The sequence below is a fragment of the Phoxinus phoxinus genome (genome assembly GCF_949152265.1).
Source record: "Phoxinus phoxinus genome assembly, chromosome: 5".
NCBI classification, from domain to species: domain Eukaryota; kingdom Metazoa; phylum Chordata; class Actinopteri; order Cypriniformes; family Leuciscidae; genus Phoxinus; species Phoxinus phoxinus.
Window position 1 is genome coordinate 12394533 of NC_136880.1, and position 20787 is coordinate 12415319.

Below are 20787 nucleotides of genomic sequence, written 5' to 3' on the forward strand. Positions count from 1 at the left end.
GATATGACCATTTTTCATTGAATAACAACTTTATTCAAAGTTATCGTATTTCTTTCAGTGCAGTATTTCTAACAATCCCTTTAAAACAATCATTTGTCCGAGAAGATTAATGAAATGCAGAATATTTCATCCGTTAAATTCAGTGATTAGCATTGTGAATGTTACCGCTCTGAACAAGGTGCTGATGCAGAACACAGATCAAAGACCTTGCACACATGGACATGTGAAATTTATTATTCAGCAAATTTATTATTAAGTTATTTGATACTTACGACTGGATCATGCCCAAATGCCGGAGACAGTTGCGTTCGACCAGTGTTCACAGTCTGTGTTTAAAATGCGAGCAAAGCCATTCGGTCCGTTGTGGCAACGCTGGCGAATATCCAGAAGTGACAGGTTATGATGAATTGGTTTATGTCAAGTTGTCATAACAAAGACATCTCAAACAATGTCATATTTGCATTAAAAAATTCATAATTGAGCAAATGACACTAAATGACAGTTGTCATAAACATGCATAAAACCTCCTTCATATTCATGACATCGTCTTATGCACACCCCTTCAAGTAAAGTGTTACCAAAAAAGGTTATTTAAATAACGTATTTGTAAAATAGTAATTGCACTTGAGTACTACTGAAGCAGAAAGCTTGTACTTGTAAGTCAAACATCATGCTTTTTTATCCATTTTTACAAAACACACAAGCCAATCAAATCTCCCTATTAAACTTATGCTGCTGCAGACTTTCACATTAAACATTTTCAGGTACCAGGTTTATGCATTAATAATAAAATCTCTAAGATTCTAACATGCAGAAAACGTTTTCAGTACAGTCAAACACTCCTTTACTTTGACTACAAACACCTCTCATAATCACTCAACGTTAGCATTTTTGAAACGTGGAAGGCCTTGCAATTGTCAGTTCATATACTATCTGTATAACCATCATGTTTTCAGGAAAGGGTTATTTCATGCACTGGAGCACAGCGGTTGGGATGGAGGGGAACAAGGCGCTGCTGGAGAGCAGGATTCTTTACCCCAAGCGAGGATTCCAGTGCCTGCAGTTTTTCCTCTACAACAGCGGTCATGCTAGTGACCAGCTCAGGATCTGGACGCGAGAGTTCGACATGGCAAACCCCAACGGGACCCTGCATCTCATTCAGCAGATTGAAGGTACAAATGTTCAGCCTTGGATTAATGAATATTATTTTAAATGTGACTATTGTTAAAGACTTTTTATTTGCACCACACAGGTTTTTATTTATTTATTTATTTTGCATTAGTCTTATTACACACCTCAAATGTCTTAAATGAAATTTGAGCGTCTCAATCCATTTTCAGCGAACTAGAGTTACATGCTTAACCCTAAGATGTTCCCTTTTGAGGCGAACTAACCGCTACGTCATGGTGTTGACGCCTTGGGAACACTAATACCCACTAATGCTAAGGGAATGCCTGCTGCAACTAAGCTGTGAACTGTGCACAATCATAGTGAGCTAGGTATAGCAACTCTACTGACAATATTGGAGGTAAACGTCAACACTTTACAGGGCGCATCCCCTGCGACTCGTATAACAGCCTCTTGCCCTAACAGCCAGTGACAATAGGTGCTAGGGAATATATGCTTAGCCATACACCAAGCCAAAAGAGGAATTCTGAGTATAACTCTACGAAATACTCTTTTTCTCTGCTGTAGAAAGCGACTCTTAAACAGGGGAGCATAACCCTACTTAAAACCGTATTAACTAGAGGAGAGGGACGAAATGAAGGAATGAAAATTGGAGAACCCGCCCAGATAACTCCCATTCTTCCAGCTCACTCCCATTCTTCCAGCTCTAACTGCTTTCACTTAGGGAGTGGCTCTACAGACTGGTGCGCACAAGACATATCTCTTTTGGCCTAGAAAGATGCCATATAGCAACCCATCCTATATGCATGAACATCTAGTTCTACCAGAAAGACTCAGGAGGCAAGAGAACGTATGAATGAGATTTATTTAACAGTTGTAAGCAAATTAGTATCAAATAGATGAAATGATAAAGTTCTTTGGCGTCTGTAGTCCAAATCCGGAGGGGAGCAGATGCTTGCAGTTCCTGCCTCAAGATGGAGGCAGGGGCGGAGCCTACCCCCGATGGATGGACAGGGACCGACTCGGTGGTGGTGGAGAGGATGGAGTTGAACGCCGGCGTCAGTATCTGTGAACGTAGTAATGGGTGTTAACCGGACTTATATCCTCATATGTCGAGTGATGATTGGCTAGATCTGTGGTTAATAAATGACGTGACACTTGAGTGTTCCCGGTAGAACTTGCGCTGGACCTCCCATATCTGGCATTAAACTCTAGATGGGGCAGGCTGATAAGTATTTGACTCATTTGGTAGCGATCCCATTATCTACATGGCACAGCTGATTGGTTGCTGTTGCATCAGCGATAAAGGAGCTGCAGCTCAACATTCAAACAAATACTGGGGTGTTGCAGTCTGCAGCGCGCTTTCAGAAACCCTCCACCTTCCCCAGCTCCACCTGTATAGATCTGCTTCGGGGTTTAATTAATGTGTGTTACATGTGCAGCAGCAGCAGCATGTCCTACCTGCTCACGGCAATGTCTGTGAATGTATTGGCAGTAGCAAGTCTTTTCCGCCAAGACAATACATTAACATTGCATATCCATTATTATCTGTATTACCAGAGATTTGTAATCTCCCGATAGAAATGACATATACTCCGGTTAACTCATCTAACTCCTGTTTTCTTCTCATGAGCTCCCTCTGTTGCTCTGACTGAAAGGATAGCTTTATAGTGACATGGGAGAGATTGCTCAAACCTCCCCAGATTGCATAATGTTGTGGAAAAAGAATAGAAATGCTCACACTATCTAAAGAAATTTGACATAAACATATGATATTTTATCAATATTTTTCTAAATGTGTAAGCCTTTGGACTTAAAAGCCTTAATGGAGTTGTTTTGTGCATTCCTGTTATCACAAATACATGGAAGCAGGTGCAACTGAATAGGTTATTTTTATGTAAAATGGTAAACACCAGTTTTATTCAATATAATTAATGTGCACTCCTGACACAAATTAATAAATGACGGATTTGTCCTTCCACTGTATAAGGCTAATAGTTGGGCTCTATGAGTGCTATGCAGTGACATACTGTACAGGATAGCTGTTACTAGATAACCACTGGAACATTTTGGTTGACTGAATTAACAACACAACCAGCTGCTTTATTCATTAACAGTGACTCTTCTATGTCTTTTATTTGAAAGCTCCTCCCGGTGGCCTGTGGCAAATCCACCACGTGAGCCTGAACGTCTCCAAAAAGTTCCGTGTGGTGTTTGAGGGAATTAAAGGGAGTGGAAACACAGGCGGACTCTCACTAGACGACATTAACCTATCAGAGACGACTTGCCCTGAACATGTATGGATGATCGAGGACTTCAGAAGCATTCTGGAGAACACGCCGATGGGCACTGCTATTTATAGCCCGCGTTTCAGATCTAAGGATGGCTACACCTTCCAAATGGGCCTGTATCCTAATGGCACAGCTGGATACCCAGGCGAGCTGGGAGCTTATGCTCACTTAACGTCAGGGGACAATGCCGTGGATGACAGTCTGGTCTGGCCTGCTCGCTGGAAGCAGATGACCATGATGCTGATGGACCAGAACGCAGACATCCGCAAACGTATGTCCAACCAGAGGAGCGTAACCACAGACCCCACAATGAAAGTGGAAGGTGAGGTGTTGTTGATTTGGGTATATGATTCCCATCATGTCCTGCTACATTTCTGAAATGTTTACATGCCACATTTAGTGTTTCCCATGAATTAATGGTGCCTAATGGCTTAGTGCCCTTATCAAAACCAAAATATTAAATCAAGTGAAGTCAAGTCATCTATAGCGCTTACAATATAAATAGTTTCAAAGCAGCTTCACAATAATAATTAAAAAAACGAATGATACAAACTTAATCAAATATGAGAGGTTCAAACGGCATTAATCGTCACACAGGCATTAGATGGGAAGGTAAATGTGTAGTCTGTCCGGCGGGTTGAAACATAAATGTACTGTAGCACGTTTAGCCAGTAGCACGATGCATTTAGATTCCAGCTGGTCCTGACATGACACGTTCATAACTGTCCATAGGGATCTGTGCCGAGGGCTCATCCAATTGCCCTCTGGTTGAAATAAGTACGGTAGCCTATATAGTCATTTGAGAAAGAAAGTACATCCTCTTTGAATTCTATAGTTTTACATTTCAGGACATAATAAAAACATGACATATTACACTGTGTCATTATTTATTAAACAAAAACTAGGTAAAAATGGAGAAGCCATGTGTGAAAAACTAAGTACACCCTTACTGCTTCCATAGGAATTATGAGCGTAAGCAGCATTCAGACGCTGCTAATCAAATGCAGAATCAATTGATTGATTGAGGTTTTGGAAGTGTGCTGGTCTGGAGCCCTCAGGTGTGTGTTAACACAATGCCATGGAAGAAAAACATCAGCAATAATCGTAGAGAAGCAATTGTTGCTGCCCATCAAACTGGGAAGGTTTAAAAGGCCATCATTCTACTGTGAGGAAGATTAAGACAATTGCCAGTCTTCCCAGGAGTGGACGTCCCAGCAAATTTACCCAAATATCAGACCATGCTATGCTCAGAGAAAAAGCCCAAGAGCTACACCTCAGACTCTACAGGCTTGCCAGGAGAAATAATCTTCTCTCTAACAAGAACATGGGAGTACGTCTTAGGTTTGCGAAGTTGCATCTGTCCGACAGCTAAAGCTTGGCCGAAATTGGGTCATGCAACAGGACAATGATTATAAGCACACCAGCAAATGGCTGAAAACGATTACTTCTAGTTATTGCTGCTAAAGGTGGTTCTGCAAGCTATTGAATCATGTGGTGTATTTAGCTTTTAACACATGGCTTCTCCATTTTGGCTTTGACACGGTGTAACATGTAATATGTTGTTGTTCATCTGATTTGTATTATGTGCCGATACGTAAAACCATAGAATTCAAAGAGGGTGTACTTTCTTTTTCACACGACTGAAGTCTTTTGCACTGCATGTTTTAAAGTAAAGTGTGCACTTTGCTCACGCGATCAGTGTTATCAGTAAGTTTACTGTGAACTCCATCCCCATCTCGTGTGCTGTGAGTTTAACGTGCATGTGGGAAAGCAACGAGCACCAGTTACGGATTATTTTCACATTCGCATTATTTCCCAAAAAATTCTAGACAGATGATTACAGCATTTTACTAAGAATAAGAGTAAGTTTTATTTATATAGCACCTTTCCATAGCTCAAGGTCGCTTTAAATTGTACATACTAGATTTGTAACGGCCTGTTGTCACAGACATTAAAGGTCTCCATGCAGTTTTGTGGCAAAATAAAAGCTTGAGGGTTTAACTCTAGCAAGTAAAAAAAAAATAAAAAAAACAGTATTGTAAAAATTAATAATATACTTATGATAAAATAATTATTTCGTGTTTACATTTATTTTACTGTGCTGTTGTATTAAAGTAGTAACATATTAGTGTCTTAATATAAAAGTATTATTATTATATTAAATAGTTTGGCTTCCTAAAACAGCAGTGTGAATATAATGTGGACCGAGACACTATATAACAACTAAAAAGACGTTTTAGTCCATAGCAGATTATCAGATTGATGCATTTAATTCTGACAGACTCCTTTGGAGAAACCCAGAATCATCACTCTTTTGTTCAAATTTCCTCTTTAGGGACGGAAGATTTCTTCTGGGATGATCCACGTAAAGTTGGGATGAAAGTAACAGAAGACGCCGGGACAGAGTACTTCCGTGGTCCAGGTGCCGGGACGCCTGTTTACCTCACCCAGGCCAGAGCCCTGAGCCGAGACTTCATCAAGGGCGGGGACGCCATCTTCCTCCTCACAATGGAAGGTGAGCACTGAGAAACACAGGGCCATTTCACAACTCAGTGGACTTCTCTTTAGCTGATCATTTATTCAAAAAGACTTTAAGTGCACAAAGGAATAGAAGGAAATCTCGTTTACTCACTCTCATTTCGATCTAAACTCTTAAAATAAAGACAATTTTACAGAACACTTTACGCCAAAAAGATTGCATATAAAGAGAAATGTCTAAATGATTGCGTATACTTTCATGTTTAAAATATTTTTTTCTAGTAATAGAGTATGTTTACAAGCTGTTTAATACATACAATGTAATCAAAATAAAAAATGAACCAAAACAAAATAATTAATTAAAACTAAATCCATAAAATTACCCCATGATGGGACCCCCTAATTTTCATGAAACTGCAATGACAGGGTTGAGGATCCAAATGCAGTCGATTAATAAGGGGTAATCCAGAATCGAAAATCCATACAGGCAAAAGGTCAAAAAGTGAACAAATTTTAAAATCTTCTCATCTTCTTATGACCCAACGTCTGCTAAACGCCATAACGTTAATGTCCACACAACATTGAATTATAACATCATTACACAATGATATTTTGCTGGTCTTAAGTTGTGGTAATAAGGAAAATCCAACGCAGTGCTGACAACACTGAACTTCACTGACTTCTAAACGTCTCGTACGTCATTTGCATGAGACATTTGGAAGATGTTGGATTTTAATTACGATCACAATTAAAAACCAACATAATATCAACGTGCAATGATGCTATAATATGACGTTGTGTGGACGTTATAGTCTTGTGACTTTCAGAAGACATTGGGATTTGGTTACTTTATACCATAACTTAAGACCAACAAAATGTTAACGTCTAATGGTGCTATAATTTGACGTAGTGTGGATGTTAGTTTTATGACGTTTAACAGATGTTTGGTTTTGGTCACTTAAAACCCTGACTTAAAACGAACAAAATATCAACGTCTGCAGTCGTCATATTCTACATCAAATTGGCATTGACATTGGACGTTGTCCTGACTGTCTAATTATGTCTTGAATTTCAATCAGCCAACATCAGAACCCATATTCAACCAATTTGCAACGTATTATGATGTCCATTGCCTGCTGGGTATGAAGGTATTTCTTCCATGGAACACAAAAGATGATGTTTAACAGAATGTTCACACTGCTCTATTCCATACAGTCAAAAGCTGACAATGATTGTCAAGAGGCAAAAAATCACTAAACAGTATTGTATATGTATGGCAGTCATTAGTGGCCTAATGGTTAGAGAGTCAGACTGGTAACCCAAAGGTTGCAGGTTCAATTCTCAATACTGGCAGGAAATAACTGAGACGCCAAAGCAGAATGGGTCTAAGGCTGTGTGTGTGTGTGTTCACTCCTCCTAGTGTGTGCACTAACTTGGATGGGTTAAATGCAGAGGACAAACTCCGAGTATGGGTTACTTGGCCTTCACGTGTCACTTTTCTCCTGGCTGGCTGTACTGATGCTTCATTACTTGTGTGCTTACGTTTGTCCGTCTGTTTGTGTTCTTGTAGATATCTCTCATTTGGTTGCTTCCCAGCCCTTCCCTTCCACAACCATGACTCCAACAAACTCAACTCCTGGAACAGCCGGTCCAACAAACCCAGACAACAACACGTCAACCAACACAACTACTGCGACCTCCACTACATCTGCGACATCCACTACATCTGCGACCTCCACTACATCTGCGACCTCCACTACCCCTCCCAACCCATGTGTGTCGGTACAATGTGAAAACGATGGTGTGTGTGTGCTGAACGACGCAGGAGAGGCGATGTGCAGGTAATACGTGAGAGGCCAGTTAACTGGACTTTTTTTTTTTTTTACACTGATTAGTGTGTAGTACAGTTATAAAGTGGAGCCGTTTAATTTTAAAGTATGTGATCGTAAGGATAAAAACAATGTATTTGAAGTTGATTGGAAAATAGATACAAATATAAGTAGTTTAGTGAGATTCATTATGTCTTCTGCAGTGCTCACAGGAGTGAACGCTCAGTGCTCAGATCTGTTGCAGTGATTTTCTGTTACAATGCACAGTTTATATCGCTGCATCCCAATTCATCTACTCGTACTATGCCCTGGAAGTATGGACTGCTTTTGTAAAGAAAAAGTAAACTCATTTGAGTGTGTTTCACAAGAGTAGGCAAGCTTTTGGACAAACTACTTCATCATAATTTCGTCTTTAACGGACCGCTCTGCATCTTAGTTACGTGCATCCTGTCACCGGGTAAACTGCCCTGTCAATCATCTCGTCAGTTAAAGAGAGAAATGTAGCAGGACGTTGATCTGCCAGTCGTGGGACTTTCATCTCCTCAAGTGTTTGCCATTTGCATAATGGTGCATTTAAAAGTCCACCAATCTGTTGCAGCTGCTGAAATATAATGTGGATATCATTAAATAAATATTTTTGTCAGGTTACATACTGATTATTAATCACTCAAACCCCTTTATCTAAACCTTTCTACTCAATCGTCGGACTGACGTTGTAGTTCTAATTAAATCCTCGTTTCTAGTAATCCTGAAGAGCTCGATTAGCTGGTTCTGGTGTGTTTGATTAGCATTGGAGCTAAACTGGACAGTGGCCCTCAAGAAAGTGAGTTTGACATCTTGAGTTGGTAGCCTACTTATTTTCAATAAGTAATTACTTTATGACCACTGTAGTATGTTCTATCTAGTATGAATATAATCCGGACGTACTATATTCGTCATGTTGCCAGTGGCATGTAATTTTGTTTTAAAAAGCGGGTGGGAGAGTAGAGTGAGAGTGAGTGAGTGTGTGTGTGTTATTGCTAATACAATGCAATATTAGATATGTACAATAACAACTGTAGAAAAAGTCCCATTAAGATATCCAGAAATCAATTTCAATAGTACATTCAAGTCAAGTCAAGTAACCTTAATTTATATCGCGCTTTTTACAATAACGAATGTTTCAAAGCAGCTTCACAGCGATAACAGGAAAATAATGAGATAATAAAAACAAAGTTTGTTTCGGCTGTACAGCAGCTCTAGAAGAAAATAGCATCATAGTCCAGCTTAAGTAAGTTCAGTGATGGTTAATTTTTGTTGTAAAAAAGTTATTAATTTTGTTCATTTATTTATATAGCCGCTCTGGAGAAAACCGCGATGTCATCGTCCAGCTTAGCTTAGTTCTCATATAATGGTGTCAATGCAGGCAGATCAATAATACTGTTGAATATTTGAATATGTTGAATAAGTGTCCCCAACTAAGCAAGCCAAAAGCCAAAGGCAACAGTGGCAAGGAAGCCAAACTCCATCAGTGACAGAAAGGAGAAAAAACCCTGGGAGAATCCAGGCTCAGTCGGGGGCCAGTTCTCCTCTGGCCAACGAGCGAACAGTGTATGATTATGATTCAGCATTACAGGTCAGAAGTCAGATTGGATCGGAACATTCACAATATTTATCCAGTTCCATCTGGTTGAAGATCGAGTCATCACGCCGGTATGGAGAAGAGTTTGTTGAGGATCAGTGCCGATGGCTGTCGTGTTGATGAGGCCTTCACAGGGGAGAGTCTCTGATGACACAACCTCTGCTGACACTTCAGGGATGCGTTGTGGTCGTGTCCAGGCGCAGGTCCACCATCTGATCTGGATCCGGCCCGGATCCGGCTGACTACATCATGCGTTGTGGACGTGTCCAGGCGCAGGTCCTCCATCTGATCTGGATCCGGCCCGGATCCGGCTGACTACATGATGCGTTGTGGTCGTGTCTAGGCGCAGGTCCTCCATCTGATCTGGATACGACCCGGATCCGGCTGACTACATGATGCGTTGTGGTCGTGTCCAGGTGAAGGTCCTCCATCTGATCTGGATACGGCCCGGATCCGGCTGACTACATCATGCGTTGTGGACGTGTCCAGGCGCAGGTCCTCTATCTGATCTGTATACGGCCCGGATCCGGCTGACTACATCATGCGTTGTGGACGTGTCTAGGCGCAGGTCCTCCATCTGATCTGGATCCGGCTGACTACATCATGCGTTGTGGTCGTGTCCAGGCGAAGGTCCTCCATCTGATCTGGATCCGGCTGACTACATCATGCGTTGTGGACGTGTCCAGGCGCAGGTCCTCCATCTGATCTGGATACGGCCCGGATCCGGCTGACTACATCATGCGTTGTGGACGTGTCTAGGCGCAGGTCCTCCATCTGATCTGGATACGGCCCGGATCCGGCTGACTACATGATGCGTTGTGGTCGTGTCTAGGCGCAGGTCCTCTATCTGATCTGTATACGGCCCGGATCCGGCTGACTACATGATGCGTTGTGGTCGTGTCCAGGTGAAGGTCCTCCATCTGATCTGGATACGGCCCGGATCCGGCTGACTACATCATGCGTTGTGGACGTGTCCAGGCGCCGGTCCTCCATCTGATCTGGATACGACCCGGATCCGGCTGACTGCATCATGCGTTGTGGTCGTGTCCAGGCGCAGGTCCTCCATCTGGTCTGGATACGGCTCGGATCCGGCTGACTACATCATGCGTTGTGGACGTGTCCAGGCGCAGGTCCTCCATCTGGTCTGGATACGGCTCGGATCCGGCTGACTACATCATGCGTTGTGGACGTGTCCAGGCGCAGGTCCTCCATCTGATCTGGATCCGGCTCGGATCCGGCTGACTACATCATGCGTTGTGGTCGTGTCCAGGCGAAGGTCCTCCATCTGATCTGGATCCGGCTGACTAAATCATGCGTTGTGGACGTGTCCAGGCGCAGGTCCTCCATCTGATCTGGATACGGCCCGGATCCGGCTGACTACATCATGCGTTGTGGACGTGTCTAGGCGCAGGTCCTCCATCTGATCTGGATACGGCCCGGATCCGGCTGACTACATCATGCGTTGTGGACGTGTCCAGGCGAAGGTCCTCCATCTGATCTGGATACGACCCGGATCCGGCTGACTACATCATGCGTTGTGCTCGTGTCCAGGCGAAGGTCCTCCATCTGATCTGGATAGGGCTGACTACAGTTAACCTCGGGATAAACAGAAAGACTAATATTAGCGTAGATGCCATTCTTCTTATGATGTAACGAGTACATCAGGTGATATAGGAAGTGTCCCCGGTTCCGGCTGGCCTAATTTATGCAGCCTAAAAATCATTTATCTGATTTGAATAATAGAAATTGATAATGTTCTATGTGCATGCCAGGTTAAAGAGATTATTTTAAGAGATTGTGTTTTTAATCTAGTTTTTAGTTTTAATCTTGTGATTTTAATCTTTAATCTAGTTCATCTAGATTTAAAGGTGAACTATGCAGATTTTTTACCGTAACCGAACAGCTTCGGAGTCATTGGAATGGTTATATAACTTTTTTCGGGTTGAATGGCATGTAAGCGGAAAAAACACACTTGCAACTTTGAGCCGACGGGCCGCGGCCCGCGGCGTCAGGAAGTATTGCGTGATATCAGGTCTCGCGATGTAAAGAATTGCTTTACGGCAAAAGGAAATCTGCTAAAATTATGCAATTATTGCACTCCCTCAGGCTGTTCGAACCTGAATGGAGCCGTCGTTTTAAAGGATATCCCGTCTGCTTTGATGTCGTTGATCTACTAGCCTCTGGTATCTGAGAGTCGACAACAAGTTTTTCGACAGTGTTGTCAAATATCTATTCCGGAGCTGTAGGGGGAGCTCTATAGGAGGAGTGTGTGTGTGTCTATACTCGATACTATCCTATTTATATGTCCGTTTCCCCCCATCATGCATGATATAAATGTCATAATTGGCTAGCGACTATAGAAAACCACTAGCCTCAGTGGCTGGTGAGCAAAAAAGTTAATGTCAAGCTCCGTTCGTCAACATGAACTCTTAACATTATCCATAAACCACAAGCATGTGCACACCGGTCGGAGCGGAACCGATGCAATTTGATCAAAGTTTTGTGTTTGCATGAGGTAAAGTTTAAATGCAATATCGCCTAAATCGCATTATGACCTGGATAATTGAAAAAGGGATGAGCGTTTGTGTCATGATTAGTTTAGTCTTAAATAACAGAAGATGTTTTTGCAGTCACGAGCAGCATGTGTGTGTGTTGTGTGTCCCTGCAGGTGCGCGGTGGGTGACGACTGGTGGCACTACGGCGACAGATGCCAGTTTAAGAGCTCTGCCCGAAACAACATCATCACCGCCGTACTGGCGTCTGTCGTGGTGTTTGCCGTCATGCTGATCGTGACGATAGTCAGCGTGACCTGTGTGAAGAAGCACCAGAGCAAATCACAGCTTTCTGGAGAGGGAATCACCATGAAAAACATGCACTCGTTCAGGGTATGAGGATCTGATGTGTGTCCCTAAAGGCCCATTCACACCAACACAGAAGACTATACAGATAACTGTGTCCAGAACCGCATTAGCGGACGATGTCCTTCTGTTTATTCTCGGCGTGCGCTGCAGTTTTGGCGCCTTCCACTTTAAATGCTCAAGCTCTTCAAATCACGAAGGATTTGAATGCCTGTCCATGTTTTTATCATTCATCAGTAGGAAAATGCGGTTATATCTGTGGTGTGGACTCTGATCCTCTTTTATATTTAGAGCGATTTTTAAGTCGTCACCTTTATTTCTAGAGCGCTTTTTACAATACAGATTGTTTTAATGCAGCTTTACAGTGATAACATGAGAACTATGCAGTTGTTCAGCTGAAGTTCTCATATAATAGTGTCAGTACAGTCAGATCAATAATATTGTTGAATATTAAGTGTCCTCAACATATTAAGTGTGTATGATTATGATCCAGCAGCATTTACAACTATATCATTATCAGTATACTTATCGTCCTTGGTGTGAACGGGCCTTAATGTGTGTCTTACACAATAGTGCTATGAGAATGATTCGTGAAAAATGCTTTTATAGTTGATTCGTTGATGTAATTAATAGGACAAAACGTGGTTTGTTCATTGGCCCCAAAAAGCATTTGTTCACTGTCTGAATATCATAACATGCATGAACACACTTATAATAAAACATATATGATAAAGAACCAGGGCAAGTCACTATCCACATTATTCCTGCGCCCCATGATGCTTTTACGGATTAAAGACTAGATCTATGGACACAATATACATTTTTAAATTGTGTACAATGACATTACATTATTCTACTCACCCTTCAACCATTGAACATTAAAAGGACATTTAAAAGTGTGAAAGCATCAACAAGATACTTTCAACAGACCACGAATAACCACAAAAGCGTGAATCTTTCCACAGCAAAATCGGACGGTGAAATATCACTGTGGTAATTATGTAACATATGTTGTCTTATTCAAAATAAAATTTACTATTATACTATTTCAAAGTGATTTCAGTCGTTTTGTCAGATAATAAATTGTATTTATCAGTGAAAACAAACCTGGAAAGAGGCGTGAGGATTTGGGGAGATAGCGAGAGATTCTGCATTCCAGTGAATTATTATTGACATATATCGAAAGAAAACAGAGAAGCTTTATTTGTAGGGCAACCTTATGATTTGAAATTATTAGTTTCAGTCTTTTTGAAGGGAAGTTCCCCAAACCGGAAGTGCCACCCTTAATTCAAATGAAACACATTTCTAAATCCAAACCTGGTCGTTTGACAATAAGACCGTTATTAATTCTTCCTGTCAGATTTTTTATCTGTGAGGTTTAATTTTAGTTTTCCAAATAAACAAAAGTTTAAGATGTTTCACATACAGTATATGTTCCACTGAGAGAAGTTTTGGTTACACTTTATTTGAAGTCGACACAGTACTTATTTGAGTAAGTACAATGTAACTGAGTAATATTAATTAACTACATGTACTTACTATAGAGTTGCGGTTAGTTACTAGTAATTATCATTTTTTTACAGTCTATGGTAATTATACATAATTTACTGTTTTTACTATAGTAATTAGGCCTACATGTAATAACGTGCAACTATGTCACCTTAAAATAAAGTGTTGCCAAATTGTTTTCTGCCTCATGAGTTCACTACCAGAGCCTTCAAAAGCTGGAAACCTGGAACTCGTCTCTCAGAGAGACACAAATCATCAGCTAGTTAATTCATTAAAAGTGTGTTACAATCCATCATCAACCTAAGAATGTCTTATTCATATTGGCTAAAAATAATAATAAATAAATAAGCTACTTTTTTAGTTTAGTTCACTGAAATGAGCTAAACTTGGTCCATTTGTGTTGGGATCATATTAATCATTTGTGTTAAACATTGTGCAGTGGATTTCAGCAAGCTTGGACTAGAGCGGAATTAAAAGAGTAAATGTTCATGGTTTTAATGTACAATTATGTTTGGCATTTAAAAGAGTTTCTGTTATTTCGATATTTTTGTGGTTACCTAAGAGTAGAGGGGAGAACAATCATATGCACCAAATTAAAAAATTTAATATAATTCATTACAGGCAAATATATTAGTTAGCAATTTAAAGTCTGAACCAATATAATTTGAGATGTAATATTAATAAAAATATATATTTTTCCAAAGACAAAGAATTACATTCATACAAAGTATAATCAAGAAAATAAACTGAAAAAAGTGTTTATTACATGATTTAACCATGCACATCAGTAACAAACAATGTTTCCACGTACCTTCAATCAAGTAAGTTATTATTAAGTGACCAAATTAAGTGTGTAATTCAATCAAGTACATAATTTAATATCAAGGAGATTGCAAATTTTAGAGAATAACATGAATTGAAATCAATCAAGTTTAGAAGAAAAACAATTGTGTTGTGTATATACACAAAATGACAGTAAATCAGACGACCTTGCATGTGTTTCTCGGTGTATGTCCTTTAGACATTAGCTCAAATGTAGGCCAATATGACTTTTGGCGGTTTTATAAATTAATTTCACTATAAACAAAAGCTAAATATGATGAACCTTGATTTTTCACTTTAGATATGTCACTCTGTTCTGCACATCAGCACTCTTGTGTCAAGCCTAAATATACCATTTCAACACAATTGTATTTTGTTGTTTGTATATGTTTTCTCTATGGGGAGTTTCTTAGATAAACTGAACAAAACAGTTTTAAACAAGAAAGATTTCTGATCAGACCAATATAAAAGGCTCTTTAGATGACACGGTCATTTCAATGTTTTCAGGGTCCTCATTTACTCCTTCAAAAACTTCAACATACCTCCAGAAACTATTTTAAACGTCCAACATATACACATTACCCAGACAGCAACAGTGTCGGCCCAGATCTGGTTCAGGTGTGTGTGGATTACACTTGTTCCAGATGTTGGCCGGATCTAGTTGCTGTCTGGATAACCGTCCTTGTTACTCTCTGTAGGACACCAATTTGACCAGCGTCACGGATTGGATCAACATGAGTTGTTGAGGGAATATTCATAATAAAAATAAATAAAAAAATCAAATGAAATTGCTCTTTTAACATTTTTACTCATCAGTACAACTCACCTAGTTTGAGTTCAGATTATTACATTCAACTGTGTATAAATGTCATCATTTTATTAATTTAGTAAAAAAAAAAACTTTTTTAGGTGACAGATGTGTCAAACAGAGCTACATATTAACCATATATCACTAAATTATAAATATAAACCAAGCATTTCATGATTGTTATATTAAGACAGTAGATTTGAACTATATGCACGTTATTGTTGTTGCACATGCATCATTGTCTGTATGTTACTTTTTATTGTTACAATTGAGATTTAGGCATCAGAACAAGCATAATAAAAATCATAATTCATTAGTCATTCACAGTTGTTGTTATTTTAAAGGATTTACAGATCCATACATTTTAATTGTAGCCTACTAGTGTAGTCAATTAAACATATACTTGAACTTTGGATTCAAGTTTATTAAAAAATAATAATAGCACTTTAATTTTACTGTCAGATGGACAATTAAACATTTAATGGAATATCAAAAATATATTGATACAAATATTTTTCTATTAGTCTGCATAGTACATTCCATATTTTTTCTCCCGCGCTAGTTATCACGTCAACTGCAATTTCGAGCGCGAATCCCGCATTTATGTAGATGTCACTTAGAAATGTCACTTAGAAAGCAGCGTGTAGTTGACCGTTGTTCCTCTTAGCAGCATGAAAAACAAAACTTTAATTCAATGGATAGCTGTCACTTATCTCAGTGTGCGATCTCTTTCTTGCAAATCATGTCTGTTTGTCATTAAGAGGATTCGCGAGTGTGCAAAACTTTGGCGTTTTGAGCGGTAAGTGGATTATAACTTAAACGCCTCTGATTGGCCATTGCGTTCAAGAGATCAACACACATTGGCGGACCCCCAGCCATACCAGTGCAGACCCCCAGTTGACCCTTGATTTAGACAAATAATTTTTTGAGCGTACTTACCTCTGTATATTACAGTTTTTACAATCGCTAGGACACATTTCTCAGTAAATTTTCAAAACTCTTCACACAGTTCTCCTAACCAACTTAAGCCCCTTAAGCGGCACCCGCTTTTTTTAATAGACATGAAAATGCACATGCCGAACTTAAATGGTTGTAATTCAGGAATGCTTTGGAATATAGATGTAAAGATTGGTATTGTTTTAAAGAAGACATTTGGCAGATTTTTGTAGAAGTGAAATACATTAAGAAAGTCAAACAGAAAAAAAGTTATAGAAGTTTGAGTTTATGAAAATGTACAATGTTAAAAATTCAATTATTCATATTTTATATAAAATATATATTTTCAAAACCTGGAGGACTCCAAGTTGTGTTTAAAATTTTAGGTTGATATCTCAGAAAATCAGCTTTCAGTGAGATTTATTTTGGGCGCAGTATCAAACTTTTTCACTAGTTGACATTACTGCCCATATAAGGGCGCCTCCATTTCCATATGTGGTTTGAGTGATCTGAACCATTATTTTTACAATTTTCATACAATTTATGAAGTAGATATCCTATTCAGAAGCAGTATTGGAAGTTTGGCAGATTTTGAAATGAATTCAACCTATAAGAAACACAGAAAGAGCACGTTATCTTATATTTGAGCATTATAGTCAGACCTTTTTTTCCTTAGAGAATTGAATGGATGCTATCTTTTGAACTCTTGGCATGAAAACAAACTGAGGTTTCTACCATTCTTTCATGATTTTTCATGTTCATCACTATTTCAAAATAAAGGTCTGAACACGCCTTAAGGAGTATGAAAATATTCTTGTTGCAAATTGATAAATTACGGCTCCTCTGTAATTTATTTTGAAAACCAGTCACCAAATATGTAAACTAGAGATTGTAAGCTTTCAAATGATAGTTTGTCAAGATTAGTTTAGGTTTAGTATAGGATATTACTGTTTTAAATATGAAATGGCTGTGGCCAATATAAGGGGTTAGAGCAGTTATTTCACATTCAAAATGCACTAAAACTACCAAAACACTTCATACACACGTGTCTCAAATCACTCATTCTTCTATAACACTAGCAAAAGTTGTCATCCAAAAAACAATGACATAAAAACACTGACAACGGGTGGCATTACGCAATGTTTTCTTTTGTAAAACTTCTTTTCACAGCAAGAATTGCACATCTCTGTTTAGAATTCACTGTTACATGATGTTACATTACAGTACAAAATTATTCCTACGTTTTTCCCCTTTTGTATAGATGGTAATGAAATTGAAAGATGTAGGTGTTCATCTACATCTAATGGCATTGATAGGAATCTATTTTATTAATTTAAAAATATATTGCAATACGGTATTACTGTAGAAATGTAGCAAATTTTTAGTTGTGTGTCGAAGTAGGAACAGAATGAATGTAATTTGAAAGATGTAGTCATTGAAAATAATCCACAGTTTGGCCTACAAAGACTGCTGTTGTGCTCATTGTGTGAAGAAGTGAGATAAATATTGAGAAACTGGTCCTAGTGATGGTAAAAAAAACTGTAAACTGGGATACATGGAAAAATATATTAATATAATATAAAAATATATTATGTCAAACACTCATATCAGAAAGCACCACAAGAAAAGCTACTGTAGAGTCATAAATTTAAGATTTATTGTAACAAAACCAGGAACTGTTTGTGTGGTTGGTTTGAGCATAATTTCTTACAGATAAATTGGATTGCATTACAGGACTTGACACAGTCATGCTGGTGTAAAGAGGCGGATGAGTGTGTGTGTGTGTGTGTGTGTGTGGCTCATTGATCAGCAAGTGACGACAGCACTGGGCAGAATGCACAGTTCATTTGCAACTGGTGCGTGTGTGTATATGTTTCTGATACATATACATCTATTGGCATGAATGCATAAAGGGTCATCTTGTTCTAGACACACAGTTCCCTTAAAAAGCATTGGTATACAATATTTTTCTTATTTACAATCATTGGAAAGAGAAAAAAAAAAAATCACCATTTCTCGCAGAGAAGATTAGTAAAAAGTGACGAAGTCACCATAAAAGAGTAAGCAACTCCTAGGAGTTAGTCTTTCAAATTTCCACTAAATTTCTAGTTTTTATACAGGCCCGAAGCCTTGATTTACTGAAGAGATACAGTATTACTTTAAGTGCCCTATCTACAACAGTTAAGCGTGGTATTACTACTGTGTACCGTACAACACAATTTAATGTCAACGCAATCTTCTGTTTTAAATCAACTTAAAGTCTGTTGTAGCTTCTCTCACATATGGTAACTAATAAACAAAATCAAAATATCCAGAGACTTGATGTTGGTAATGACAAGTTAACATCGCAATAATAGTGTTGAATTATATAGGTGTCGGTTTAAGGTAAATAAAAGTTAAAACAGTCAGTAATCAGTAGTGAACTGCTCTTAAAACTCTAGTGAAATGGGTGAGGCACGGTAGAGCGCAGGTCACTCTTGTGTTCTCTTAAAGGGATTGGTTGAGATCTTGGTGGACTTTGGGGGAAGTGGCGTCATAATACGTTGCCTATTTGGCCCAGTTTCGTGACCTTTCAGAGGCGTTGTAGGTAGATTACTCACAGCTTCATATTGGTTGACTGCAGTAAAGCAGAATATACTCCACTTGAGTATTGAGTGAACATTCAGTCATCATCCACTCAGCCTCATGCCATTCTAACTCATTTACTCAAAAGTGGCGGCATTGGTGCAAGAAATGCTGTCCGAGTACGTCAGTATTGGGCAAAAGACCAAGAACTGCGTAATGAAGCCAACGACATGAAGGCGAGTAGATGATGGCGGAATGCAACGACTCCTTCAGAGCGGTGTGTCGTAGTAGTCCGCAGGTCGCTCACTCTTGGCCGGCCTCTGTTGGTCCTGCTGATGTTGTTTCATGATCTCCTTGACCTCCTCCTCCAGCTCTGGCGGTATGATGAACTGGTCGTCGGGGTCGGGTTGAGCGGGGGCCGTGAAATAACCCCCAGATTTCTTGGAAGGAGCCTCGGCCACCTCAATCAAGTTGTGGCTCTGCTCCTGCGGCGCCACAGAGCCATTCCCCTTTCGCTTCCCCAACGTCTTGCTCCAAGAATCAAAGTTCCCAAACTTGTCCGTCTCCAGCACAGGCTCCGGAAGCTTCTCCGGGGTTTCCGGTGTGCAAGGTGGAGGTGGCGGAGGCAACAAACAGTGGACGTCAGCCTCCACTTCCACTCGACTGCCGTTGGAGAAGACGCCGGCAATGGGCTCCTCGTCCTCGCTGTCCAGGCCGTTGTCCGAGAGTGCGCTGGAAAAGGTGGCGCTGGAGAGTTGCCTCTGGAAGGAGCCGCTGGCATTGGGCGCTAGGTGGAGCGAGCAGCAGGGCAGGCGCGGGTTCAGCGGTGGCACGTTGCTCTGCGGATGGAGGTGGATGTGCGAGTCCTGCAGGAGGAGAGGCGGCTCGTCCGAGGACGCGGTGGATCCCACTTCGGAGCTCATCTCGGAAGCGCTGACCTCGGAGCTGATCTCGCTGCAGGAGGACGGGGGCACGGCCGCAGAGGAGGGTGGGTACAGGCCTGGCCCGGGGCTCGGCGGGGGCTGCGGCGGCGCGTGGATGCTCTCGGACGCCGAGCAGCAGCAGCAACAGCAGTCCTCAGCCACGCTGAGCAGCACCACCACAGCGCTCAGGCTGTCCGTGCAGCCGTACGACTGCGCCAGAGTGCACAGCTTCTTGGCAGCCGCCAAAGCGTCGGGGACCTTCCGAACGGCCTCCACCGCCTCGCTGGGGTCCATGACGTCGAAGAGACCTCGGCTGCCCAGGATGAAGAACTCATCTCTGGGGGTCAGCGGGAGCGTGTTGACGTACGGCCGAGGCAAGACTGCCGGGTAGAGGAATGAATAGCCCATGATGCGGGTGGAGTCTGTTACGCCGTTCACTTTGTTGTCCTGTTTAAGAAGAGGAATTCGCCGTAGTGGCGCACTTTGGTGAGTGAACATAGCTCTTTGTTAATTGTTATAGTATAACGATGTTCAAAGACTGTGTTTGTGTGAGTTAAAGGAATGGTTCACCCCAACATTCAGCCTCAAAGCTGCATTGTGTTTACTTTCTTCCGTTTGACGAATCGTTTAGCTGTTCACACCAGTCACTGGGTTCAGCAGTTTCAAGCCCCAAGCAGCAAATACGGTAACACTGTACACTAAGGTTCATTAGTTAACTTTAGTTCATTAACATGAACTAACAATGTCAATGAGCAATACATTTGTTACAATATTTATTAATATTTGTTGATGTTAGTTAATACAAATAGAGCTGTTCATTGTTAGTTCACAGTCTATTAAAGGGATAGTTCACTTTGAAATTAAATGTTGGTATGTTTAGCTTACCTGAAGTGCATCCAAGATGTAGGTGTCTTTGTCTCCGCAGTAGTTTCAATTTTGATATTTTTAGGTCAAACCGTTCTTGTCTGTCAGTCATATAATGCAGGTATATAGGAACTGTATCCAAAAGCATGCAGAGA

General features: G+C 40.5%; 2 protein-coding genes across 2 annotated transcripts in view; one reads left to right on the forward strand and one right to left on the reverse strand.

Annotated features, from left to right (window-relative positions):
* Positions 1-13987, forward strand: part of mep1bb (meprin A subunit beta b) — a 44144-nt gene extending 30157 nt beyond the window's left edge. The window contains exons 10-14 of the mRNA XM_079612077.1: positions 957-1172; positions 3274-3741; positions 5755-5934; positions 7468-7738; positions 12016-13987. Of these exons, the coding sequence (XP_079468203.1) occupies positions 957-1172; positions 3274-3741; positions 5755-5934; positions 7468-7738; positions 12016-12238 (1358 nt within the window). The 3' untranslated portion in view covers positions 12239-13987. The remainder of the gene's footprint in view (positions 1-956; positions 1173-3273; positions 3742-5754; positions 5935-7467; positions 7739-12015) is intronic.
* A 475-nt stretch (positions 13988-14462) lies between these two features.
* phlpp1 (PH domain and leucine rich repeat protein phosphatase 1) overlaps positions 14463-20787 on the reverse strand; it is a 50669-nt gene continuing 44344 nt past the window's right edge. Inside the window, exon 17 of the mRNA XM_079612072.1 lies at positions 14463-20215. Coding sequence (XP_079468198.1) covers positions 19115-20215 — 1101 coding nt within the window. The 3' untranslated portion in view covers positions 14463-19114. The remainder of the gene's footprint in view (positions 20216-20787) is intronic.